The following is a 26,608-nucleotide window of genomic DNA, read 5'->3' as shown; positions in this document are numbered from 1 at the left end:
TAAAAACGTCAAATAAACTAATCCAAACTATTAAATTAATTTTTGAAAACCTTGAGACGAAGGAAACCTAAAAGTGTGTCGGTCTGAGCCTAATATTGCGAGAGTGAAATCAATAAATAAAATTCTATTGCAAAATAAAATAGTGGGCAAGGTTAAGAACAAATGGTGGCAAAAAACCAAAGGTCTATAGACTGATCAATTTTATCCGCAAAGTGCCTTGAAAACACAAGCGATCAGTCATCGGGACGTATTAATAAACTTACGAAATCCAAACAATATAAACGATTATAAATTACTATTTCGGTAACCGCTAATTTGAAATTTTATGTAGTGTCTTTTTTCTGACCAAGTTAATAGGTCATTAAGTCAATAGCGAGCGAAAATAGCGCTAAAGCGCCATATTATAGCTCGGTTATTTTTAAATGTAAATTATGCGAGCTACCACCGCTCATTACAGCTGTTATAGTAAGTATAAGAAGATAATTTAGTCGAAGGTTTGGCCCAAAACACGTGCAATTGGCTTACACAAAGCCATATATTTTCGGCGATTCAGATTTATGGACGGAACTATTGTTGGAGCCAAAAAACACAAGACAACGTAAAAAAATATATTGAGAATCTACAGCGGGAAATTTGAGATTATCTTTTTACCATGGAATGGGTTAACCACAGTAAGATACTCCCAGAGAGGGTAACCGCACTTCTGAAAAAAAATAATAAAATACATGGGAACAAACATAAAATGTACTTACAAAAAAACAGCTTGAGTTAAACGGGAATGCCGCAAAGCGCTGTATTGTCTCACCTTAAATTTCGGATTTGTGTTAAACGTTTTGGAAATTTCGCGGGCACTGAAAAACAAAATACAATAACAGGTCAAGTCCCATAAACCGCTAAAAATATTGCTTCCAACTATAAAAATATCATTTGGCTACATCTCCCAGAGTTATTAATTAAAAGCAGGTGTTATGAAACGAATCTGTGCTGTACCAATTAAGTAGAGCCTTTGTGCTAAAATAATTATAAATAACTCGATTATGAAAAATACTCACGCCCTGTAACTGTCCACGGCGACTAAAACCTTATTCCCATTGGACGAAATTTTTTTTATATCCACAAAACCATACGAGCTAAGAGTGGACATGAGCTGAAAATAAACAGCAAAGGACAAATTACCAAACAATTAAATTTCGCGTCAGTTTTATAAGCAAACGAGATTTGTTAAGAGCGACATGAAAAAGTGTAAATATAACTTTAGGAAGGTCTCTTCCAACGAATATTTTTAGCGAACAATTTTTGGTGGATATAAAAATGCGTGACATTCTCTAACGAATAATGGGCTACGACTTTTATGATTGGCAAAAGCACAACTATTAAACACACGCTCAAATTCGAATTCTATTCATAAATTAGCTTATTTTTGTTACACTATTAATTAGGGCTTACTTACGTCACTTACGTCAAGTGGTTCATTTTTTAAGGACTCGACAATTAACCATGGCGGTCTACTCGAACTTGGATCCTCTCCATCGATTCTCTTAAAAAAATACTGTTAATTATTTCATTAAAATTACCGAGCTAAAACCGAACATCTGATAATGCGGCCTCCGCACTCCTAACTCTGCCAAGCCCAGAAAATAGAGCACAAAAAATCGGGAAATTTTACCAATAGTAACCTTGACTGTGCTTGTCAAATTTCAAAAAAAAAGTACCACGTTGAAACACAGATTTTTCTGGGAAGCTATAAATTGTTATCTAATTTCGAAAATAACACGAGTTTATTATTATGATCGACAAAATAATTAAAAGTTCATTTTGTTCGGCACCCACACCGTTTCCTGTGAAAAATATATTGCAGAAAACACTTTTTCCCCTGAATTATGTTCAGTACAGACACAACACACCGACTGAAACTTCTAATCAAATAAATCTATTGACAGGGGCTATATAACCTTGGTGTTGTTTATTATTAATGCGAGTGGTTAACGCGTCGATACTTTGTAATAAATAAATTCGGTGAAAAAAATATGCACGGGGCGCTGCAATAGTTTTAAAAAAAGCAGATGTTTCAATTGAGCTTTCCTACAAGTCGAAATCTACAAACTTCCAAAATTTTGAATTTTTAGCGCGGTTATTTTGGTCACACAACTGAATTGTAAATTTCTGCGCAAAAGCTTCAAGCTTACCAGATTAGACTTCGATCAACCGATTTATCACGAAATGCGAAAAATAAATTTTGACATCGTTTATTTTTCAAGAATTTTCAGAAACAGATATAACACTCGCATCTTTATTTCTCCGACGCTTTCAAGGAATTGGGCCAAATGCGGCAAAAATATTACGGGTTAATGAGTATTAAACAATAATTTATAGTGCAAAAACCATTTCAATGCCAATTTGTCCAAAAATATCGTAAAGTTTGGAAGCCTGAAAGTTTTAAGTGTCCAATAAACCAAATTTTCATGGAGGTAGAATTCTTGCCACTGACAATTTAGAAATTTGGAATTTTTGGTATTAAAGACCTCTAAAAGACGGTGGCGATGTCTGCTTTAGTTCCAGAGGTGCGGTCCTAAGAAAAAGAAAAAAATTCGGGCAACTCAGAAAATTTTAAAATGCCATTTATGTGGTAAAATTATGATCCAAAAATGGCCAAAATTGGCAAAATTCAGTCGCTCTCACGGGGTATTCCATACCAAATCGCCGACTTTTGACACTTCAGTTTGGCTGAAACCTTATGAAAAACAGTTTGTTTTTTTTCACCCAACCCAAAAAAAGTTGGGAATTTTTCCAAAATTCCAAAATAAAATAATAAAACTTTTCAAAATAAAAAAATTAATTAAACAAAAAAAGAAAAAAAATCGGTCCACTCCACACTTTTTGAATTCAACAATCAACATTTGGTTGCCATTATGCAATTCCTACGACTTGCAGTTTCACAACAAAATGAGTTTACTGTTGACTCGGCAATCGAAAACGGCCAAACACACACGTGTCAGTTTTACCGATATAAATCAATAAATTGCAAAACGTAAAATCCGGAAAATATTAAACAATTTTCTATTTAAAACAAACAAATTTGATTTCGTACTTTTCTCAGAGTGCACCAATCACATCACTAAAAATAAATCCAACTTTGCAATTATCAACATTTCAAACACAGCTATCATCAAAATATTCAAAGCCACATTTCTGGGAAAAACTTGAAACTCTTGCATCGTTATTTATCAAAGTGGCAAAACACTTGCTGAACGGTTCCAAATTTCCGTTTTTCAAGCTTGAACACAATTATTAGTGATTGACGTATGGTCTAATTGTAAAATCAAAGGATTTCCCGCTAACATCTGCGATGATTCACTTGTAAAAACAATTTATCGAGACATAAAAATAAGCGTGAGCTCTTTTTGAAAAATCCACACATAATATCAGTCAATCAATATAAATTCCAAAATTGTGACTAATTGGTTCTAGATAGATTTTGAAACTATTTACCTTTATCAAATGGGATACTCACGATGTGGGAACATGCTCCTCTGATGACATTGACTCGGTTTTTGTACGGCGCTAAACCATTTATTATCTCACTAGTAACGAATTTCTTGTTTTTGGGGTAGTTTCCAGCAATGTTATAATACCCCATTCGTAGAAAAATGTAGCCGGTGCAGAAAGAGTCCCATCCTGCGTCGTGGTACCTATCAAACTCCTTCGGATCGATGTTACTTTCAATAGCTGTGGTATCCACCACCAAATGCCTCCCCAAACCGTCTTTGAAATAATTAAACAAGGCGCGTAAACTCGTATCATCGGCGAGTTTCTCTTTAGGAATCGTCGATCGAAGCTCGTAGTACAGAGTTTTCGTGTCAAAAATCACCGGAAACAACGAGTTAACCACTGATTTGTACTGCGAATAAGAGTCAGGAAGTGTTGAATAAAAGTTATTGATCATTAACATTAGATCTTGGAGAACATTGTGGCCGATAATCGGTTTTCGTAGCTCAGCCAAGATATTAAAAACGTGTTTGAAGCCAATTAAATCATTTAGAATGTCCTCGTCTAAAGTACAGGTGCTTTTAAGAGTCTCCAGGTCACCATCACTCACTTTTTTAAAGCAGAAATTCCCGTTTTGTTGAAACGTCCACAACCCCTGAAACCGCTTGCGAAAATGTTTGTGAATAAAATACACAATTTCGTTGAAATGTTCGTAACGTTTAACATCTGGAATCTCAAGAGTTTCATCAGTCTTACTCTGATTGTACCATTTGGTGACTATTGGCGTGTAACTTTTAATTGCGTCGCAAAACTCCTGATGTAATTGGCAGTTTTCCCCTAACAAATCATCGGATTTTAACGCTGTTCGCAACTTAGTTTCTTCTTCGTTATTTAAATATCGAATACCTAAATAAGCAAACTATGGAAAATTACAAACTGTTATGAAAAACCTGCAAATTTGTGTAAATACCTTATTAAAATCAAACTTATGTAAGCCCAGGAAATTCAACGTGCTCGCTTGGAAATAAAACGACCTATTTATGTCCCCAAATGCCGCAGGACTCACATAAAAAGTAAAAACCTCTGCGAAGTAGTCATCAGTCTCATTATTAAAATGAAAAGCTGCGACACCAACTTGCATCGGTATCACTTCAAGCAAATTCATTCGAAGTTTAAGATATCGCTCCTTGTTACTATCAAATAGCCTGAAAACCCAAAATAACGTTTGTTTGTGAGGTTATGTTTTCCTACCTTGGAGTTTGTAATTGCAAAGGTTGGAGTGCACTAAATTCAAGATCTATTGCGACGAATTTAGAATTTTGAAGGCTTTTTCTAACCTGTGGGAGTGTTTCTTTGAAATTTTCTCTTGTTATTTCACACATTTTCACTTTTTTCATTCACTACGTTCAAAAATAAATGACCACTGAAAAATCACGTGCTCTGTTTGATTTACGGACCAATGACAAGCGAGGTTCTTGGGGGGAAATTCGATTTTTAAACTCCGGAGTTTTATTGGCTGTCAACACGGATGAAGATTTATGGTGCAAAATCAATTATTTTGCAAAAAATCTTGTATCAGTCGTGTTACTTTTTGTTGTTGGTTTTACTTCAGGGCTAAAGAAGTGGACACAATAACACTAGTTAATACCAATTCTGAAAATTTACACCACAATGTTTTAACATTAAAGAGAAGTTAAAGAAACCAGACAGTAAAGATAAACAGAGTTTAGTGCTCGTTAAACTAAAATAGAAGAATATGGACTTTAACACAAAACGAGAAACGCCGGTAGACATTTATGACTCGTGTTTAATGGAGGACTCTAGAAATGTCTTTGTGGACTGTAATTAACGGAGGAAAAGTTAAAGGTGTAACTAATCAGTGAAGTCGATTTTACTGGTTAAAATACAGAAACTGCCGATTGTAATTGTATAAACCAGTTATAGTTGGTTTTGTTTAAGAAGAATGCACGTTTGCTAGGAGTCAATTGTAAATAAAATAAACTGTCCTTTGTGGTTTTCTTCGCGTCTTCAGGTTTCAATTTCTGTCGTTAAAGCGGCAGAAAAGACTGTAAAAATGGTGGAGGTGCCGGGAAGGCGCTCCGCCGTTGTAAACCCATTCTGAGACTGCAGAATAAATAGACTATTATATTTTTATGGTTTTTCAACAATTAAAGTGGATTTTGATGTTGCAGCTAACGTTGATTCTTCACCATTTGGCTTATTTTTGAAGGTAAAAGTAGTTTTTATCGGTTCTATATTTCATCAACGCATAATCGAAGTGATTGCCATTTATTAAAAGCAACTTTTTTCTATAGAACTAGTTTTATCAGTAGTGGAAAAGTACTTAAAAAGTCCACTGAATGTTAAAACGTGATGTAATCAGTTAAATTTATCTAAACACGAGTCAAGTATCAAGAGATAATAATTAGTTAAATTGGTTAAAGAGATTATGAAAAGTTTTGTTAGCTTTAGAATTTTAGTTTGTCTTTATTAATTTTATTAACACGAGATAATGAGTTTTCCAAAAGTGCCTGATTAATCCAGCAAACGATTTTAAAAGTTTAAAAGAAGTTTGAAAGCAGCATAAATGTGATATTTTAATAAAAGTTTAGACAAAGTTGTAACCTGAGAAAAAACATCCGTAAATTAGATGTTTGCTAAACATGAAATGTGGGAGACTTGATCTGTTCCTGAGCTCTATTCAAGGGCTATGCCTGAAGCAGAATCACTTCTCTTTATTTTATTTCAGGGTATTTGTAATCCGAATCTAGAGCTCGCTTTGTTGCATTACGTCAAGATTCATTACAGATTTTTTTTAGTCAGTTTTACTTAAAACTAAGTGAATTATAAATTTGTCAAACTCTGGATTGCCCGAGCGCATGGGAAAAGATTGGGGCCCTTAGAAACAATAAGAAAACATTCAAGGAAATACTATAAGATAAAAATTAAATTAATTTATGGTCGCCCTTGTCATATTATCTGAATTCCTAGCAAATTTTTATTTTGATTTTTAAGTTCCGTCTTGTCCACATTCTGTTTGAATTTTCTAGGTTCTTCTTCTGTTCTCTTCGAATTCTCTTAAAGTTCTGTTTATTTTAAAAAAATTTCTAAATTCTTTTAAACTTTTTGAATATTCTTTCTAAATACTTATTTCCATCCCATCTGATGTTTTCAGATTGTTTATACTCTATTTCAATTCTTTTTTAGATATTTGTAAATTTATTAGATTCTTTTCATTAAATACTCCAAATTCTTTCTTTCTTCTCTTTGGATTCTTTTCACATTCTCTCGATTTTTGTACTTTTTTGGATTGTCTACATTTTTTAATTCGATTTTTGGAGCTTTTCAAATCTCTCTCTTTGTTAGTTTTTCACTAGATATATATCATATTCAATAAATTTGTTCCATTTAAATCTCTAGATTTTCTCTGTAAATTTTTTCCGATTCTTTCTATATTGCCTAGCCGGTAAACCTTGATAAAAATTTGTAGTTTTCTAGATTTCGAGCTCTACTCTCCGGATCCAACCCAGAACACGGCCAGAATGTACAAAAAATCTTCATTTAACATCGAAATAAGCGAATTTCTCTACGAAATCTGCAGATTTCGTGATGATTTCTGCTATTTTCTCGCGATTTAGCCACTCAATCTTTTGGAATTAAATCGGATTTTTTGTTTTGTCTCTCTTTGGACTTTATCTATTTCAGTGCCTAATTTACCTATTGCTGAAAATTCTATAGATTCTATGGAATTTTTAGTTTATTGACATTTTTCGTATTCTCTCTAAGTTTCCCCTTTAACTAAATTTATCTCACATCCTTTCGACAATTTACTGGTGCTGTCCAAATTTTCTAGATTCTCCTCTCATTTTTCACATTTTCTACAAATTACCCATAGGATTAGTTTACCCCAAGAGATTTGTGAAACATTAATTTAAAATAATTGTTTCCAGCAACATTTAATTCTTAAAATTCTCAATCTTCTTCAGTTCAAAGCAAATTACTTCTTAAAGCGCCTGAACTAAACTTTTTTTGTTATTAAAAGTTTTAAATTGGAGATTTACATAAATTTTGTGACCTGTATCTAGTTTGGCTTAAAATACCACTAAATAAAAGACTTTTGTTTTTACCTAAAAAAGAAGAAAGACCTTTTGGAGGGATCAAATTTCTTGAAATTTCGGAATATTTTCAAAATTTAGTGCTGCTAGCAAAAAGTCTGGAAAATTTGGTGAAGTCGTTACGGCGCACTTTACAAGTAAAATATTGCAACAAATCGCAATATGTGTCTAAAAATGAAACAATCTTCTCTTTTGGAAGAAAAAATAAACGAAATCTATTATACAAATAATAAGAATTTTTAGACCTGAAGAAAAATAAATAGACATGATATGGAATTAAAACAATCTTATTTTATAGACTTCCAAAAATACAACTTTTATTGGTTATATTTAGCACCTGCCGTAAAGGAATTACTTCCACTTGTATAACTTTTAACAACAATGTAATTATCGTTCCTTTGAATGTCCAGAAAGTAAGTGTGTGTGTCGTAAGATTGTTTGAAATTAAGTACTTGTGATGAAATCTACAAAAAAAGTTGGCACCGATCTTTTAGTGAAGAAATTCCCAAAAAAATTAAGGAATTAGAAGCAAAATGACAATGCACGAGTTGCAAACGGTGTCTATTTATAATGCGGTAAAATCTCACAAATTTTTGCGCCCACGTTTCTCTAGAAGTACGTATATTTAGATGCTCCCATAAACTTGCTACTTTCATAATTTTATATGCAATTCTAGTTTAATGGGGTACTTTATGTCACGATTCGCCTGGGAGCCCGAGGAAAAAATTGTATTTTTCGGATCATTAAGAGTCCGGTGGTTGTTTATGGAGTGCAGGTACTTAAAAATAAGTGCATGGAATCCGTGTCCCAAGATCTATTTTAGCGTTTTCAAAGTTGCGGCGAGAGAGAGTCAAATCAGCGAAAATGCAAAATGTGAGCGCTTAGGGGAGGCCAGAAGGCCCGGGTTGGCATTTTGCCCATGGACAGCGTCCCCGACAGGTAGCTACCGAGCTTATAAAAGCTCCAACAAACTGAATCCGGCGCCCGTTCGTTTAGCAGCTTAGTATATACGTGTTGCCGCTTATCCATGGGGGCCTAACAACTTCGTGTTAGTTTTTTATTTATTATTTTTAAATTGTTAAACCACATCAAGTGATACCACTGGGACCACAATTGTGATAGCGGTAAGTTAAAGTGAAGTGTCAGTGCCTGGAAGCTCCACTGGATTATCCTTGCTTTGAGTGTCCTTTGGCGGGATCGCAACGGTAGAGTACAGAATTCTAATTGAAATCAATAAAATTACATAACGGCGTTGTTTAGGTAAATTCCTGAAATTCTCGCGCCAACATTATGCGTTATCTATAATTTTTGCCAAATGGTCCTTGCCAAAATAATTAGGAAAGACAACCAATCTGTGTGCTAAAATCGTCCGCTAGCATGTTGGCACTACGCCCAGACCCGGGCTGTACCACTGTTCTAAAATAAAACATCAACTTTTGCACTAATGACGCATTTTAAATATTCCACTTTTTCGATAAACCACGTGCGACGCTTTTTCATTTATTTGAACTTGGCGCGTTTGGGCGGGAAGACCTTTGACCAATCACCATCATCCACATGCTGTGAAACAACCCAATTGTTTGACGGATTGTCAAAAGGAAAAGTCAGGGTAACATGACATTTACTTAATCATTTTTTAAGTTCGTTGTCACTTTTACGTACTCATTTTCTCGATATTTTACGTTACACGCGTTATCTAGTTTATGATAAAGTGAGGTTAACAATAAAAGCGCCTGTCACGCTGCGCAGCTCGCGAACGTGGCTCGACTCCCGGTAATGAGGCTGTAATCCACGGACTTGACAATAGTGAGCTCTTGGACAACCATCGGGTACTAATAAAATGTTGGTGTTGTGCAAATTAGTGAGACTGTGAATTTAATTTTTTTTAGTTCAATCCGATCTTATTTATTACAGCCCCAATTGCGCGAATTTTAGGTTATAAAATACGTAAATATTTAATAGTTAATGCACGTTTCCTGTGTGGTGAGTACTAACTTTCTGTAAATGGGTTAATACGTCACTACCGTTAGATAAATTTCTGCGAATTTAAACCCAAAAAGGTTATTGACTTGAAGTTAGATCTAGGTTGTAAAACAAAAGACTACCCATAAAAGTAACCTCACTTTTAAACAAATTGTGTCAAATCTCCCTTCAAAATTCTAATCTAGTTTTCTTACAGAAGTGACTGACAAACACCATGGAGGACGCACACACCAAAACGGTGGATGAAGTATTAAATTACTTTAATACTGATCCAGAGCGGGGGCTCACACTAGATCAAGTAAAAAGGAATCAAGAAAAATATGGACCTAATGGTGAGTTTGTTTTCAACATGATGTACCACAATTCCCAGACTTATCTTCACTTTGATAAACACTGATTTCATATCTCTAGAAATAAACTCATCAACCACATGTTATAGTGCTCCTAATTCAAATTTAGCTGCATTTCAAATCCCAGCTAAAAATAAAGATTCCATTTAAAATAGATAGGAATCAAAATAAGATACGAGCGGTTCCTGTTATGCAATAAAATATCACAGTTTTTCCAACCGAATTACCACCTTTGATGTCCAGGGGATTAACACATTAAATAATTGCGTGCCTCGCCGGAACAATGTTTCATATTTTTGCACTTCCGCCATAAATCCGTCATTCTGTTTTTGTTATTCAGTCTAAATAGCTCTGATTAGTTAAATAACGCTGTAATAATTCTTTCGGTATATATAGATAAGCGCATAAATAATGACTGCATTTTAATTCACGATCGGCCATATTATTCTGGTTACAAATAGATCAAAGTTAAAACGTGTTCGGGTTATTACCACGGGTTAATGCAGTCACAAATAGGATTATTTAATTTTATTATTAACTCACAAGTCGGTGCGCGTACGCAAAACGTTCCATGGATGTCGAGGCGTAGTTTGGGGAACTCTGACACGTTAAATAATACCGTTCTGAATAATTGATCGGTGTCTATTCCAATTTACGCGAAAGAGGCACATCCCAGATGATGTATGACTTGAAGGCAATTTTTTAAGCTTCTGCAACGTGTACACGTGTTCTTGCAAATTTAATTAACTCCGAGGCCGATATACAAATTTCTAATTAAATTAGATCGGCGAGATGTTCACTGATAGTCATTATCTCGCATTGCCAGAATTCGACACTTTTATTGAATTGTCACGGAAAGTTAGATAGAAACAAGTCATCAGGGGACATAAATTATTAAAACCACTCAAATTATGTTGGAAATACGTTCAACTTTCATACAATTGGTATCAAGAGTCACAAGCTTTCTTTGCAAGTTGTTATAACTGGAAAAAGAGTTTTAACATGTTGATACCGCATTCAAATCGGATTGATTGATAACGAGTGATTGTTATTGTCATTATCGCAAATAATCAAACTTTAATTAAGTTAGGTACTTATTTCGACTACCATCAACTGGTAAATTGAATTGACACCCAATTTACATTCTCGAAAGGTCAGTTTTGCACATTAATATCCCCAGCGTTATGTCTTGAATGCATAATACCGCCTGTGAATAGGTCTTACATTTTTTATTGTTGGTACCGTCACTGTTCAAAGCCATTTTTCCATTTCCTCGGGTGCTATGGAATTTTACCAGCGATAATCCTCGCAGGATTTGAAACAGACTTGTCTAGCTGTGTAATTTAAATACCTCGTATTTTTATTTGAGCCCCATGTTTGCATAGGCACTGCATTTATTCAGAAGGAACAATGATGTTTATCCGCGATAAGTTAAAAGTAAATTTAAATAAACCCCCAAGAAGTGTTATAAAAACAACAGAACAAAGACACGTGTTCTGATTTTTGATTTGTATATTATTGGTATGACAAATCTCGTGTGATTGTTTATTTCGACGAGAATTCCGCGTAAACTTTGAAAGTTCAAGCTGAACAGAAACATTTTGCATAATTTGAGGTCGTCTTGTTATCGAAAGTTGATTTTCCGTATACGCACTGTGATTTTGGAAGTTCTGTTTGTTAATTAAGAAGGAAGTTGAGCAAAGTTTGGTTTATTATTCGTCATTAAATTTGGCCGCACTGTTTGATGCGTTCAAGGTATAATGACTGGACATTGTAACACTTTCGCCAATGTTACGCATTCTTTGTAGGATCAGAATTAATCTCTTGACGTCAGCGTTTACATTACAAGGAAGCGCACACATGTGTCCATTTTATTATCGTTTTTACGGCCTTAAATACACACCTGAAGACGTAAATAATGCAGGAGTTAATTCAGGTCCGGCGACAATATTTTTCCAAATGTTTATTTAGCGGTGTTATAAATTGAAATCGATGAAAATGGCAGAAGACCTTCGCAACCGTGTTGGTTTTATGGTTATTGGTTTTTATAATGTGTATCCTATTGTTAGTCGTACGCGGTGTCGAAAAATGCAGATTGTTAATATTGATTCAGTGGGATTTTAGAGGAACCTGATTGATCTATTAAAACCAAATCAGGAGGCTTAAACGTTGTAAAAAATTATTACGCGCTTATCCCGTTTTTGTCCGGCGACGTTTATGCTCAAATTAGATGCTCTGGCACAAACATATTGAAATTGACATTCAACTCAACTCAACTTTGTTTACGTCACGTTATTGTAATTAGGTAAAATTTCGTCACAAAGTGCAATGCGAATTCGTTCTCATGGAACATCTACAAGAAACAGGAACATGCGTTCGTTGTTATAAAGATAATGTGTACTACTTTTGCAATGACATTGATTTTTTATGACGTCGATACAACGTCAGAGATGTGACGTTACTCGCCAACCTTGGGATGTTTTTGTGTGGAAATAAATTATTTAATGGATTAAAAGAAATTCAGTTAAATTCATTTTTCTTTTGGGAGTTGTTTGGTATTTTATAATTTCTCATTGTCACAATTCTAATCTGTCTTTTTTTTTATTTCAGAACTTCCAGCGGAAGAAGGTGAGTGAATAGTATGCAACAGGTGAAATTTTCGTATCAATATTGACGTTTATATTATGTGGTACACTACCGATTGTCCTGAATACAGGAAATCATTTAATGATCAGATCGATCGCAATGTGTTAATATTTCAATCACGTTAGACACGTTACTTTCTATGGACTTTGGGAAACCTTCGTGGCATTTTTCCATTAGTAGTTATCACTGAACGATTTTTTGTAAGCATAAATTTACAATGACAATTGTTTGAACAGACCATTAAATTCAAATGACAGCAGATGGACACGTCACGGTTTGGTTGGATGATGTGTCTTACAATATTTCCTATATGAGGGACAGACAAGAATCTAATTCGTTTTTAGAATGTGATAATGATAAGATTTGTTGTTTAAATTCTAATTCAGCGTTTTTATCAGGCTAATTGTTTTTACCACGGTGTTTTTCGTCAAACAAATGAACGGAGTTTTAACCGATAAAAACTCGCGCCATTTGTTTTTGACTTGCTTTCATAAATACATTACAACAGATTAAAGATATTTGTCTAGAACGTCTAAGAAAAAAAGCAACAATTAGACATGATTTAGGCGTGACGACTGCATGAACATTTTCCACTCGAATTTGGTCCCGTTAACTAATCTATTTGTTATCTGACAAATTGAGAAAAAAGAAACTAAATTAAATAACGATTTTCGTGTATTAAAAGTGATGAGAACGTTCCAAGTACGCTACTGATTATTTTTTTATTGGACCGAAATAACGCGAATTTAATTTAGTAGTAACAAATGTAAAAATGAAAATATTTTTCGGATTTTTCCACGAAAATCCACCATTTCTTCACATGAAATTGAGGAGTTGTTTTTCAAAACTCAATAAATCCAGGGTTTAAAAAAAACGACAATTTCTTCATTTTTATTCAAATTTACTTCAACTATTTTGGCAAAAAAAACTATGTTTTAGCAGGAGGTTTTTTACTGAATAAAATATACACATTGTTAGATTTACCCAAAATAATCTCAAATTCACATCAAACCCACTCTCAGTCAAAATTGGATTTATTGAGTTTTAAAAAAATAACTCCTCAATTGTACCTTCATTCTTATAAATGTCAGGATTTTGACGGCGCTTTAAAAAGACTGCCACATCATTTGGCACCTTTTGTTTCAGTGGTCAATTATTTTAATACCTGGTCAAGGTGACGTGTGCCTGACCACTTTTCCCGCCTGGCATGAAACCAAATAGTCCTGTCAAGTACAACCTCCTAAAGAATTGTGTTGAAGTCGAGTACGTTTGATAAATATCTCCCTACTAATATGAGTTACCCTAAAATTTGAAAACGCGCTGGAGGACTCATTGTCTCGTCTGTTTCACGAGGTATTTATAGTCGATTGGATGAAAGCGTTCTGTCTTGAAATCGTCAAAACTAAACCTTTGTTCTGCATGTGTCCTGTTCGGTAAGAACAGTTTTTCGGTTTGTATCGCTCTCGAGTTTTATTAGTTTTTTTGAGAGGTTTCTATACTGCATTGCTCCTCGACCTAAATTATAGATTCGGCCCAGGATTTCGGGATGCAGGCTGCGCGTGACCAACTAGAGTTCGTGTTCGCAGATTTGAACTTTATTTTAAGAAATTCCTGCCGATAAGATCCGCTCGAAATTTATGAATCGGTCAAATAAATTCAAAGCCGCCAACGTAAAACGGTAATTTTTCTCGAAACAATTGTTTTGGATTCACGTGACAGGAACACGGGCAAACTTCGGGAATTATAACTTTCAACCACAAAGGCTATAAAGCTGTCTGTTCAGGTTGAAACGAAGCATTTCAAACTACGTCAGTAAACTGTATTAATTGGCCACGTTGAAGTTAAATAAACGAAAACAGCATTGCTTGTTGGAGAACCATGCCATGAAGTTTATAGTTAAGTTTTTTGCGAGACTGTAAATCTTCGTACTGACCCTTATCCTGTGTACCATGTGGTCAACTTCATCTCGCTGGGGATTTACGTAACACATTTTTTTCTTATAGGAAAGTCCATATGGCAGTTAGTTTTAGAGCAGTTCGATGATCTACTAGTCAAGATTTTATTGTTGGCCGCCATTATTTCATTCGTAAGTATGACGTCACTAATGAGTGATTGATTTATTGAATCGATCTCTCGAGATTTACGAGCGACGCCTCACCGTCGCGACGTCATTGGTCTTTCGGAATTTCGATCCCAGAAGTCCTCAGCACTTGAAAAACTATGCAATTAGGTCCACGTGAAACTTGTTAGCTTTGTAATAAAACACTTATGCCGCTCATTCTCGGTGCTTCGGAATCACATTAGCGAATGACTCTGTGTTTGCAGCAAGAGTATTTGCACAGATGAATTAGGTCATCCCGGGACCGGAAAAAGACCAATGATGCCGACCGTGAGATCTAAATGAACGCTTCCCTTAATTTACCCATTTCTTAGGTTCTCGCCTTGTTTGAAGAACACGATGGAGCATTCACCGCTTTCGTAGAACCTTTTGTCATTCTTCTTATTCTCATTGCCAATGCTGTCGTTGGTGTATGGCAGGTAAGTTCCACCTCTCAAGTTAAAAATAAAATGTCCCGGTCCAAAGTTACGCAAATTCTCCGCCAACGCTTCTACGTAATTCTTCCCAGTGACATAATCAAGTTTGGCTTTCGGTGTGAGCTTACGAAAATCCCACTAAAAGCGCCCGGTTAGTGCCAAATTGGAAACGTTAAATTCGGCCTACACTGCCTTTTGTTCCGAATGAATTTCAGCGACAGGTGCTGCCTTTCGCAGTTTTGAAATATTAAGTTATTTTTAAGTTGGATTAAAATACACGCGTCGTCATAATCAGATTTTACGGTGCCTTAATTTAAACAAATAATTTTATCGGTCTTTTATTCTACATTATGTTCGTAATTGCGGTTTTGTTGAACTATTTATTGCGGTTTTGAATTCATTGTTGATTCTAATCGTAAAATAGGAACCGTTTAATGGTTCCAAAGTATATTAACGAAATTATTGTTCTAACTCAGAAAATCTTGATGCTTGTGTACAAATGTTTAATTTTTCCGGAGACACGTCCCTGGAAAACTCTTGAAACTGACAAAGGACGTGAACGAAATAAAGCGGAACTTGTGTTAACAAGACTCACTCATGTGGAAGCCGCGAAAATTGGCTTTACTAGCAATGTGAGAAGTCGACTCTTACATAAAACCAGGACATGGAAAAATCCCGATTCTGTTTTTCTAGGCGCTTAAGTAGGCTTTTCACACCTTTAAATAAATTGTTTTACTTCAAATATTGTTGAGAGTCACGTAATAAGATGATAACGCCTTGATAAGAACCCGGACGTAACTTTTGATTACGCAATCTGAGAGTGTGTTAATATTGATTGTTTTCTTTTCCCCAGGAAAGAAATGCCGAATCTGCCATTGAAGCTCTTAAAGAATATGAGCCCGAAATGGGTAAAGTGGTGCGAGGTGACAAGTCTGGCGTCCAGAAAATCAGGGCGAAAGAAATTGTACCAGGAGATATGGTGGAAATATCTGTCGGTGATAAGATTCCCGCTGATATCCGTCTTGTTAAGATCTTCTCCACGACTTTGCGTATTGATCAGTCAATTTTGACTGGTGAATCCGTTTCTGTTATCAAACACACCGACGCTATTCCCGATCCTAGAGCTGTAAATCAAGACAAGAAGAACATTCTCTTCTCCGGTACCAACGTAGCCGCTGGAAAGGCCCGCGGTATTGTCATTGGTACTGGTTTGGCCACCGCTATCGGTAAAATCCGTACTGAAATGTCTGAAACTGAAGAAATCAAAACTCCTCTTCAACAAAAACTCGACGAATTCGGTGAACAATTGTCAAAGGTTATCTCTGTCATCTGTGTCGCTGTCTGGGCTATCAACATTGGTCACTTCAACGATCCTGCCCATGGCGGTTCCTGGATTAAAGGTGCTGTTTACTATTTCAAAATTGCCGTCGCTTTGGCTGTCGCTGCCATCCCTGAGGGTTTGCCAGCTGTCATCACCACTTGTTTGGCTTTGGGTACTCGTCGTATGGCCAAGAAGAACGCCATCGTCAGATCTTTGCCCTCTGTTGAAACCTTGGGTTGTACCTCTGTAATTTGCTCAGATAAGACCGGTACTTTGACCACCAACCAAATGTCTGTTTCCCGCATGTTCATCTTCGACAAAATCGAAGGTAACGATAGTAGCTTCCAAGAATTCGAGATCACCGGCTCTACTTACGAACCTATTGGAGAAGTGTTCCTCAAAGGCCAAAAGGTCAAATGCGCTGAATTTGAAGGTCTTCAAGAAATGGGTGTGATCTGCATCATGTGCAATGACTCTGCTATCGATTTCAATGAATTCAAACAGGCTTTCGAGAAAGTCGGCGAAGCCACCGAAACCGCTCTTATCGTCTTGGCCGAGAAAATGAATCCCTTCAGTGTCACCAAGTCTGGCGATCGTCGCCAAACCGCCATCTGCGTACGTCAAGACATCGAAACCAAATGGAAGAAGGAGTTTACTCTCGAATTCTCTCGCGATCGCAAATCCATGTCTTCTTATTGTATTCCTCTGAAACCCTCGCGTTTGGGTAATGGTCCTAAACTCTTCGTCAAAGGTGCTCCTGAAGGCGTCTTGGAAAGATGCTCCCATGCCCGCGTTGGTACCCAAAAAGTTCCTCTCACTAACGCTCTTAAGAACCGCATTTTGGATTTGACCAGGGTCTATGGTACCGGACGTGATACTCTTCGTTGCCTCGCTCTCGCTACTGGTGATAACCCCATGAAACCCGAAGAAATGGACTTGGGAGACTCCACCAAATTCTACACCTATGAAGTCAACCTTACCTTTGTCGGTGTCGTTGGTATGTTGGACCCTCCACGTAAAGAAGTCACGGACGCCATCGTCAGGTGCCGTGCTGCTGGCATCCGTGTCATTGTCATCACTGGTGACAACAAAGGAACTGCCGAAGCTATCTGCAGACGCATTGGCGTATTTACTGAAGAGGAAGACACCACCGGCAAATCTTACTCCGGTCGTGAATTCGACGATTTGAGCCCCGGCGAACAAAAGGCTGCTTGCGCCCGTGCTAGGCTCTTCTCCCGCGTAGAACCTGCTCACAAATCCAAGATTGTTGAATACTTACAGAGCATGAACGAAATCTCTGCCATGGTAATTAACTTCTTTGCTTGACTTTCTTTGAATCACTGGAGTTTGTTTTTTTAGACCGGTGATGGTGTGAACGATGCCCCAGCTTTGAAGAAGGCTGAAATTGGTATCGCCATGGGTTCTGGTACCGCTGTAGCAAAATCTGCCTCTGAGATGGTGTTGGCTGACGATAACTTCTCCTCCATCGTCTCAGCTGTTGAAGAAGGTCGCGCCATTTACAACAACATGAAACAATTCATCCGTTATCTCATTTCCTCGAATATTGGTGAAGTCGTATCCATCTTCTTGACTGCCGCTCTTGGTCTTCCTGAAGCTTTGATCCCCGTACAACTCTTGTGGGTCAACTTGGTCACTGACGGTCTCCCAGCTACCGCGCTGGGCTTCAACCCTCCGGATCTCGACATCATGGACAAACCACCAAGGAAAGCTGACGAATCTCTTATTTCAGGATGGTTGTTCTTCAGGTACCTCGCTATTGGTGGATATGTAGGTGCCGCGACTGTTGGTGCTGCTGCCTGGTGGTTCATGTACAGCCCAGAAGGACCTCAACTTACCTACTACCAATTGGTGGGTGATTGATTTGGTAGTTTTGGGATTATTGTTGTTTTTCAGACACATCACATGCAATGCCTCGGCCAAGGACCTGAATTCAAGGGAGTTGACTGCAAAGTCTTCGGTGATCCTCATCCCATGACCATGGCTCTCTCTGTACTTGTAACCATTGAAATGTTGAACGCTATGAACAGGTTTGTGGGTTTTGATGTTCGATATTTGTGGTGACGTGATTTTTCAGCTTGTCTGAGAACCAGTCTTTGATTGTCATGCCTCCATGGTCCAACTTCTGGTTGATGGGTTCAATGGCTCTTTCTTTCACTCTTCACTTTGTTATCCTTTACGTTGAAGTCTTATCAGTAAGTTTCGGAGGATTGGAGGTGATATAAAATTAATTGTTGCTATTTAGGCTGTATTCCAAGTGACACCTTTGAACGTGGACGAATGGATAACTGTAATGAAATTCTCAATTCCAGTAGTATTACTTGATGAAACGCTCAAATTCGTCGCAAGAAAGATCACAGACGGTGAGAGTCCCATTTACACTGTGCATTGGATTGTACTAATGTGGGCCGTGTTTTTTGGTTTACTGGTTGTAAGCCCTATCTAAATGTGACTGCCTCCTTCATCGAGGACAGTTGTTGGTGTGTAAACGGGTACAGCAATAGGACCAAATTCCTGTCTTTATTTAATCAAGTGCCTTTGATAATTGATTATAAAAAAGTGCATTTTTTTCATTAAAATATTTCATCGGGTATGGGTTTAGAGTGTTAGTTTTCTTTAGTACTTTCAAATCTCGTTTACACACCAACTGATGCTATGCTACATAACTATGCTAGCGCCCTTTAGTACCCTAACATGAAGATACAGGTGTTGTCTTCCACCACAGACGTTCAAGGCATGTTAAAATCCTGTGATTTTTCAAACGAACAGAATTAGTGGTACTACATGCCTTGAACGCGTTTACAACAAATTCAATCGACAAGAGCAGGCAAGTCATGTTGATACAAATCCTCAAGTGTTGTGATCCATAAAGACAAAAACCTTTAAGTGCATGGTTAAATAAAACGCAACAAGACTGACAGTTTGAACAGCAACGAATGTTTAAGACCATACGATATGACGTGTGAACTAGTGAAAAAGAATCGCGAAGCATGTTTGTTGATCAGATGTAATTTCAAATTTGCTGATTTTTGACTATTCTATTTAGAGTAGTTGATGAATGCGAACGTTTCAAATTTCGGTGATATTTTTTAATAGTCGTTCGTCCATTTTACTTAGGGTAAAGATAGGTATTTCGTGTACTTAGTGCAGTAAATTTGAAATTAACGCTGATATTCTTCTCACCCCTTAATTTCAATTACACTTGTATTTAGTAAATCATGAAAATTTCGTTTTTAGTTTGATTCTGTCTGTATATAAAGAACACAGTTTTGTGATTTACTAGTTTTAATTTATTCGTGCATCCTCTATGCACACCGTCAGATGTTTTGGCAAATAGTTTTCATTTCGAGGATTTTTTTTTGTGTGCTTCACGAAATTTTCATTTTTTTGGAAACTGTTTGTCTTCACTATCTGTAAACTGTTACAAAGATGTACATATTTGTAATGGGCAGTGTTATAAATTAAAATAATAAAGTTATCAACGTTTTTAGTGTGTTTGCTAATAATTGTTTTTTTGCATTGTGTGTTTATTTAATCATTTTAATATACCTCACATTTTTGTGTTTTAATTTAATAAGTGAGATTTTGGCCTTGATAAGTGACCGTACCTTTGTATAATGTTAGATAATAAAATTTGGAGTTTTTAGAGTTTTGGCTCTAACTGCTTGTTGACTAATTCCTCTGTTTGATGTGATAATCAGTCATTAACAGAACGGAGAATTTGAGTAAGTATTTCCATGTAAATCTTTTTATAAGTGAACCGATTTTGATGGTGATTTTGATTTTCCAGTCTCTGCGATTGTGTTCCGCGAATAACTTCAAACTCATCACGATGACAGGATGAGCATGAGCCGGAAGTGATTGTTTTCCCTAGGAGTTCTCGGATCCGTTACTAATCCTTAAATTGCTGTTCCTTCCCCTTTAACTGTCAATAATTCTTTCTCTTGCTTACGCAATATTTAATTCTGTTTCAGTTGGCGAAACTGTAGTAGATAAGTGGTAAAGTGACTCTTCAATCAGCCGATCATCACGCTTTTTTTGTATTCCTAGAATAATTTACGTTTAGAAGACTTGCAGCTATTTATTTTTTCACCTAACTCGGTTAATGATTCTGTTGCTATTGTAGACTTGCATGCTAATTGAAAGACATGAGGTATTTTAGTTCATTTCCGTAAAGCTTTATTTGCATATGTTACTAAATCATCTTGTGTTGTTTTTTCGAAAATCATCCACCTTTTGTCTTCCCGGAGACCTGTGATGGTGTTAGAGGCGCATTAGAAACTAATAAACGAAACAATGTACATAAAAATATATTTAAGAGAATTTCAAGATTGTTATCTATCGATTTGTGAGCGAAGCTCGTTTTCGGAGCTTTGTTATCCTCGTGAACTATTCACAGACGAGATCAGCACCGACCGGGATCATTAGAAATTGAGAGGAGGATGTAGCCTTCTCGACTTCCCCTGAGTGTTGTCACATAATTAAACAAAAAAGAATAAACTTAATCGTTAGAGTTTAGTTCACGTTTCGCCACGTGTGTCTCATCTTTCATTTGTGTGGTTCGGTTCGAGCTGGTCTCGACTGAGGACGGGCTGCGCTGGTTCCGGCAGCTTTCGTGCCCATTGTATAGTTCTACATTTTAATTCACATCAGTTTTGTAAACAGGATATTTGTGTAAATAAAGTGATGGCTTTCAGGCTATCTTAACTTACAATCAGTTTTATTTTTCTTTCTGTTATTCAACCGAAAGTACCTTCATTATATCAATTTTTATCTTATTGTGCGCACATATTCTCTTACGCAATGCGATTTTATCAAACGAAGCGAAACAGTCAAATGATGTTGCGCACATATTTATTACGTAAATTATTTTAGGAAGGTCAACAAAGTACTCTTGGGAATTCCAGAGTTTGAAAAACAGCTGAGAATTTTAAGGATGGTAATTCGGAATATATGTAAATAAGAAGTGAAATCTTCAAAATTATTATGTTTTAGACAGGTATACATAGGTATTAAAGGTGATAATTGAAATTACCCAAACCTCGCTGTCACGGCAACGGCGGTATAAAGAAATTAAAAAAAAATAATAAAGAATTTTGCAGCTCTCAAAACTGGCAGTTTTAGGTACAGTATTGCCCCAGAAGTTTCCGTTTCCCAGGACACTCCAGGCGGATTTCAAAACTCTCTGTAGAATTAAGAATATTTAACAGAATGACAATCGGCAAAATACAGAATATTCAAGATATGACTGTAGACTGTTAAATTAAAAATCAAGATGATTTATTTTTGGACCAGACTAACTGGCACGTGCAAAATCGTTGCAAAAAAAAAATCTAATTTCTACTAATAAAATGCTCATTATTAGAACAATACTTTAATGAAGAGGATAAAAAAACTGACACTTCACGCAAATTCTTCAAATTTTGTAAAATTTGCCGATTTAGAGTCTTAGATTGTGTTGGAAATGATAAAAAAACAATGAAAGCATCTTTATCTTATAAGATATTCAGAACGAAACTACAATGCAGTATCCAATATGTTTGTCAAAAAAATCAAAATTAGTTTACGAACAAGAATACCTAAGCAATATTATTTTAAAACCTACGAATTTGGAAAAAAAATTGTATGATACACGTGAATAAACAAATTTTGTCTTCTCGAAATCATTAGCCAAACTATTTATTTGTAGTCAAATTTTTCTAGAAACCGAAAGTTTTTTCAAACCTCCAAACAAATGGGCGTTGCATCCTCTTGAAAATTGGTCAAGGTAATTAGGGATTTATGCAAGTAATGATTTTGAATATATCCATAACCTTTCTACCTTTTTTGGAACTGTTTGTGGGTTTCAAAGGTTATCTTCTTTATTTATGTGTCTCTTATTAGAATTATATAGTGCAAGGGGAACTCCCAAGATGAAAGATTAATGTGACTATAAGAATAATGAAACTATTTTTTCTATGGTAATGTGGACGGAAATAAAGAAATTCTATCAAGTTCTTTATTATTATCAATTTATTACACAATCAATTACATGAGTCTCACTATGAGGTGCTTTTTTTGGGATGAAAAAACAGTACTAATTGATCGTCTGGGCAGTCGAGATTCAGCAGTCACGTTAAACGGTCGATTGTGTCATTTTTTATTAAATGAGTGCCAAAGTTAAAATTTTTACGTAGTGGTTTAGTGCCTGAAGTAACACAATCCTCGGAGATTGGGTAAACTTTTATGACAACTACACTATACTAAATTGTTTACCAATTAAAAGTACATAATATTTACTCTAAATTTCTTCAGTTTTACTTAAAACTTTACACATCTGTTGCAAAGTAAACAAAATTAGATTTCTAAAAAACTATGGAGCTTATCTTTAAGGCTGATAGTCTCCAAAATATTTAGAAAAAGAACCACGGGCATCTCCAAGAATCTCACTGGTTATGAATCACATATTTTTTAATACTATTTTGCCTGTCATTTCTAAATATTTCTATCGATTTTTATTGCAATATCTTATTCAAAAAATTAGGATTTTGCTTTTCCCAGCAGGTATAAAACGCATTGATATTTGTTAGTGTTTAAGAATAACGGGACAAAGACAATTGAGGAATTTTACTGAAAAAAATTGATGATTTCATAAAAAAAATACTCTGGATCTTTAGAACGCTGTTGTTGAATTTGTATTGTAGCCTATAAATGCAAAACAACACTGAATTGTTGAAATCTTCATATACCAGAAAATTTTTTTGATTGGACTAATAATTTTGAAGTAAAATCCGACAAACTGTTAGTCCATTGAAAACGACTTTTTTTTTTAAATAGAGATGAAACTCACTATTCAGAGTACAACTTTTCATTTTATTCTAAATGTGCAAACGAATCTAAAAGATAAAATGTTCTTAATAATAATAATAATAATTTTATGATATCGTCCATAAAGTGGCTCTTTATCCGTCCGTAATAATCAAATAAAACGGCCGCTTGTCAGTGTCAAATAATTATAAATATATCAATGTCAAAATCCAATTTTCTGACGATTTAAAACAAAACTCAACATAAATTTTCACCGATTTGTTCGTAAAAACAATTGAAAAATCGAAAGCGAGAACAAATTTTAGCATTTAAAGTAAAAACATTCAAATAAATTGATTCATGGTTTACGAAATCCGAGATAAAACTCTCCCGGCGCTGTACTACAGTGATTAAAATCCAAAATAAAGTTCTTCTAGCCTCTTAACGAAATTATAATGATTTATTTCGCGAATTAAATAACACCGAAGAAGAAAAACGATGTACTGAAGTAACATTAAATGGTTAACCGAGATTAGAAGTTATTCACGTCCGCCAGTTCTTTGAATTTTTTAACTCCTCAAGGAACTGCGTGTTTACTTTGTCTGTAAGATAATGAAATTATCACTGACTAGTCTTTTTCTAGTAGTAGCGGTTAAAAAAATAACATTTTTATTACTTCTACTCCCTGCAGAAGATTAAATAAGCGCGAATATTTTAGCGCAAAAGGTGCCACTATCGTTGATTACATGTCCGTTGTGGTTTCGATTCCGGTGCGTGTTACTTCCGTAAAAAATTAATTAAGCTTGAAATGTCGTTACGAAATGAATATCTCAGTTTTAATCAAAAAAACTTATCTTGATTCTTCAGTGTTTTATTGTTACACTTGCGGAATTCGTCTTTATCGTTATCTTCTATATTTTCTTTAAAAGTAAACCACAATCTCACACCAAAAGTGGGAAGGGATTTGTGGTCAACCTTTGAAAGTGACTTTGTTTTTCAGTTTAATCTATCACTGAGAAGAATTATGACCACAATGCACAGAGTTCTTCTAACTCTATTTTTTATAACTGCAGCAAGTACTGCCGAGTGGCACTACCACAATAACACACATCTAGAAGAGTTTCTTAGAAATTTCACTGAGCACACTAAGGGAGAAGTTAACACCAAACTCTACTCCATCGGGAAATCCAAGAAAGGTTAGTTTATCCCGTTAATTTAAAGTTTTACTTCAGAAGGGATTTAGGGACCGACTTATGGGCGGTGCGTTTAACTGCGGCAAAACCCGGAAGAATCGGTGTCCCCAATATTAAACTAATCGGTACCATTCATGGTAACGAACCTGTTGGAAGAGAACTTCTCGTCCACTTCATGGAGGTAACGAGAAAATCGCCAGAATTCTCTTAACAGTAATTTTAGTACCTCCGCGATGGTTACAAATCAAACTCTGAAGTAACGTGGTTACTCGACAACACAAGGATTCATTTCCTCCCCAGTTTGAATCCTGACGGATTCGCGTTGTCTTCTGAAGGAATGTGCCACAATGAATATGTAAGAGCCAACGGGATTCATGGAGAGGATCTCAACCGGAACTTTCCGGATTTTTACCACGTTAATATAATTCCGGAACAACCTGAAACTACCGCTGTGAGAAAGTGGTTGAAGGATATTCCCTTCATCCTGTCAGGGGCTCTCCACGGCGGGGCCTTAGTCGTCAATTATCCTTTCGACACTGTTAAATCCCTCAGTGAGTGGTTTGCATGTGATCACTCCAAACTAACGTAAAGATAGTCTCAGGTGATGAGCACCGCCCGTCTTTAACTCCCGACAACGACGTTTTTGTTCGTTTGGCGAAGGTGTACTCGCAGAACCATCCAACGATGAGGAAAGGTCAAAATTGCGGTTCTGATTTTTTCAACGGCGGAATTACTAACGGCGCCGCCTGGTATTATGTTATAGGTATGCTAATTATTATTATATTACTCAAGGTTTTATTCAAATTTTTAAATAGGTGGTATGCAAGATTATAATTACGCATTCCATGGGTGCATGGAGCTCACATTGGAAATCTCGTGTTGCAAATATCCTAGTGCAACAGAATTACAGGGACTGTGGGAAGAAAACAAAACGGTAACGTAATAACGCAACGATACTCTCTCAACATTTCTTTCAGGCTCTGTTGAAATTCTCCCTGGAAGCTTTGAAAGGAGTAACCGGCCGTGTTGTCGATTCGGTAACATCCCAACCAATTCACCACGCTTCCCTTCGTGTTTCCGGGAGAAACATCACTTTTTACACCGCGAAAACGGGAGAGTTCTGGAGACTTCTCCTCCCGGGGAACTACACTCTTGAAGTGAGTTATTTTTTACGTTAATTTGAGTCTTGGAGGTTTGTAGGTGTCAGCGGAAGGTTATTACAACCGTTTGGTTCCTTTTGAGGTGAAAAGTTACGATTTTAAGCCACAGCTAACGTTTTTGAATGTTGCGCTGTTAAATTCGAGTGTTAGTACAACGACGGAAGAGAGAACTACTGAAACGGAAGAACAGAGAACTACTGCACTTACAGTTACATTGGGAGGGAGGAAGGAAGATGGCGCTCTGACTGAAATTCTTCTTGTTGCGCGATCTCTGGAAGTGCCGAGTCCAGCGAGTCTTTTTTCAGGGGAAGGAAAGAATTTCTACAATTTAGCTTCTGTTGTTGTTGGCATTGTAATTTTATTTATAATTTAGTTGTTACGAGATATTAATAAAGATGTTAAGTTCTTTTTTCAAAGAAGTCAAAATTTGACTCGTTAACCTTCCTCAAACAGACTTGCATTCCAATCGTTCTTCTTATTAAGTGTTTTGATTGAGTACAAAGAATAGCCTCTTATGTATGCACGTAGTGTCCTCTTCATTCCGTTTTTTGCCTCAACTTGTGTAATTTATTTTTGTTTAGATAAATGCAGCTTTGCACCGACATGTGAAGATTTATTTTGCTTGTACTGAGGTACGGCAATGCTGAGAGAAAAGAATGCTTTAAAAACCGGATCCTCTCATTAAGCTCAATGTCTAATTAACGTTATACTGAGATCGGATTACAAACTTCGCGATACGGTACAAGACAGCATAACACTGCCCTACTTGGAAATCCCATATCGCATTCTTCCACTTGAAGAGGTATTGTTAAATAAATCTTTGCACTTGTTTTTTAGCTTTTGTCTTCGAGGCTTCGTTACACCTACCACCTGAGGCTGTTAAGGATAAATCACTTAGTTGGAGTGTTTTTTTATCAAAATTGCGCTAGTTGCGAGCGTAATTTTGTGTTTTGTAGGCGGTTATTGCGTGCATAAATAATATCGCAATGATACACGAAAATTCTATATTGTGAAC

The 26,608-nt window shown here is 36.1% G+C and overlaps 3 protein-coding genes across 10 annotated transcripts; 2 read left to right on the top strand and 1 right to left on the bottom strand.

The window, feature by feature from the left end:
* Nucleotides 1–594: 594 nt before the first annotated feature.
* LOC148168889 (pre-piRNA 3'-exonuclease trimmer-like) lies at nucleotides 595–4,973 on the bottom strand. 2 transcript variants are annotated; one of them, XM_088045754.1, is made up of 7 exons: nucleotides 4,738–4,973; nucleotides 4,457–4,691; nucleotides 3,512–4,405; nucleotides 1,451–1,537; nucleotides 1,053–1,147; nucleotides 753–851; nucleotides 595–703 (listed from the first exon to the last, which is right to left on the bottom strand). In XM_088045754.1, exons 1-7 carry the CDS (start codon nucleotides 4,881–4,883, stop codon nucleotides 640–642), a joined length of 1,620 nt encoding a protein of 539 aa, XP_087901880.1. In that variant the 5' UTR covers nucleotides 4,884–4,973; the 3' UTR covers nucleotides 595–639. The 2 variants fall into 2 exon arrangements, with proteins under 2 accessions (XP_087901880.1, XP_087901881.1); XM_088045755.1 differs by having other exon boundaries at nucleotides 1,460–1,537.
* Nucleotides 4,974–8,568: 3,595 nt separating this feature from the next.
* On the top strand, nucleotides 8,569–21,168 carry SERCA (ATPase sarcoplasmic/endoplasmic reticulum Ca2+ transporting SERCA). 6 transcript variants are annotated; one of them, XM_088046744.1, is made up of 11 exons: nucleotides 8,569–8,725; nucleotides 9,781–9,916; nucleotides 12,545–12,562; nucleotides 14,584–14,666; nucleotides 15,014–15,118; nucleotides 15,969–17,741; nucleotides 17,796–18,305; nucleotides 18,351–18,484; nucleotides 18,532–18,649; nucleotides 18,700–18,817; nucleotides 20,245–20,422. In XM_088046744.1, exons 2-11 carry the CDS (start codon nucleotides 9,799–9,801, stop codon nucleotides 20,268–20,270), a joined length of 3,003 nt encoding a protein of 1,000 aa, XP_087902870.1. In that variant the 5' UTR covers nucleotides 8,569–8,725; nucleotides 9,781–9,798; the 3' UTR covers nucleotides 20,271–20,422. The 6 variants fall into 6 exon arrangements, with proteins under 6 accessions (XP_087902870.1, XP_087902865.1, XP_087902869.1 ...); XM_088046743.1 differs by lacking the exon at nucleotides 20,245–20,422 and adding an exon at nucleotides 20,429–21,168 and having other exon boundaries at nucleotides 8,570–8,725; XM_088046739.1 differs by lacking the exon at nucleotides 20,245–20,422 and having other exon boundaries at nucleotides 18,700–19,941.
* A 1,405-nt stretch (nucleotides 21,169–22,573) lies between these two features.
* Nucleotides 22,574–26,006, top strand: LOC148168887 (carboxypeptidase D-like). Of its 2 annotated transcripts, none has more exons than XM_088045246.1 (8): nucleotides 22,574–22,669; nucleotides 24,241–24,436; nucleotides 24,484–24,614; nucleotides 24,657–24,984; nucleotides 25,029–25,196; nucleotides 25,249–25,367; nucleotides 25,411–25,590; nucleotides 25,634–26,006. In XM_088045246.1, the coding sequence occupies exons 2-8, from the start codon at nucleotides 24,265–24,267 to the stop codon at nucleotides 25,964–25,966; spliced, it is 1,431 nt and encodes a 476-aa protein (XP_087901372.1). In that variant the 5' UTR covers nucleotides 22,574–22,669; nucleotides 24,241–24,264; the 3' UTR covers nucleotides 25,967–26,006. The 2 variants fall into 2 exon arrangements, with proteins under 2 accessions (XP_087901372.1, XP_087901373.1); XM_088045247.1 differs by lacking the exon at nucleotides 22,574–22,669 and adding an exon at nucleotides 23,992–24,010.
* Nucleotides 26,007–26,608: the final 602 nt, after the last annotated feature.

Source organism: Gnatocerus cornutus, chromosome 9 (assembly GCF_029298725.1).
Source record: "Gnatocerus cornutus isolate USDA-ARS CGAHR chromosome 9, icGnaCorn1.1, whole genome shotgun sequence".
NCBI lineage: Eukaryota > Metazoa > Arthropoda > Insecta > Coleoptera > Tenebrionidae > Gnatocerus > Gnatocerus cornutus.
The sequence above is the reverse complement of the archived record's forward strand: the minus strand, read 5'-3'. Positions and strand labels throughout refer to the sequence as shown.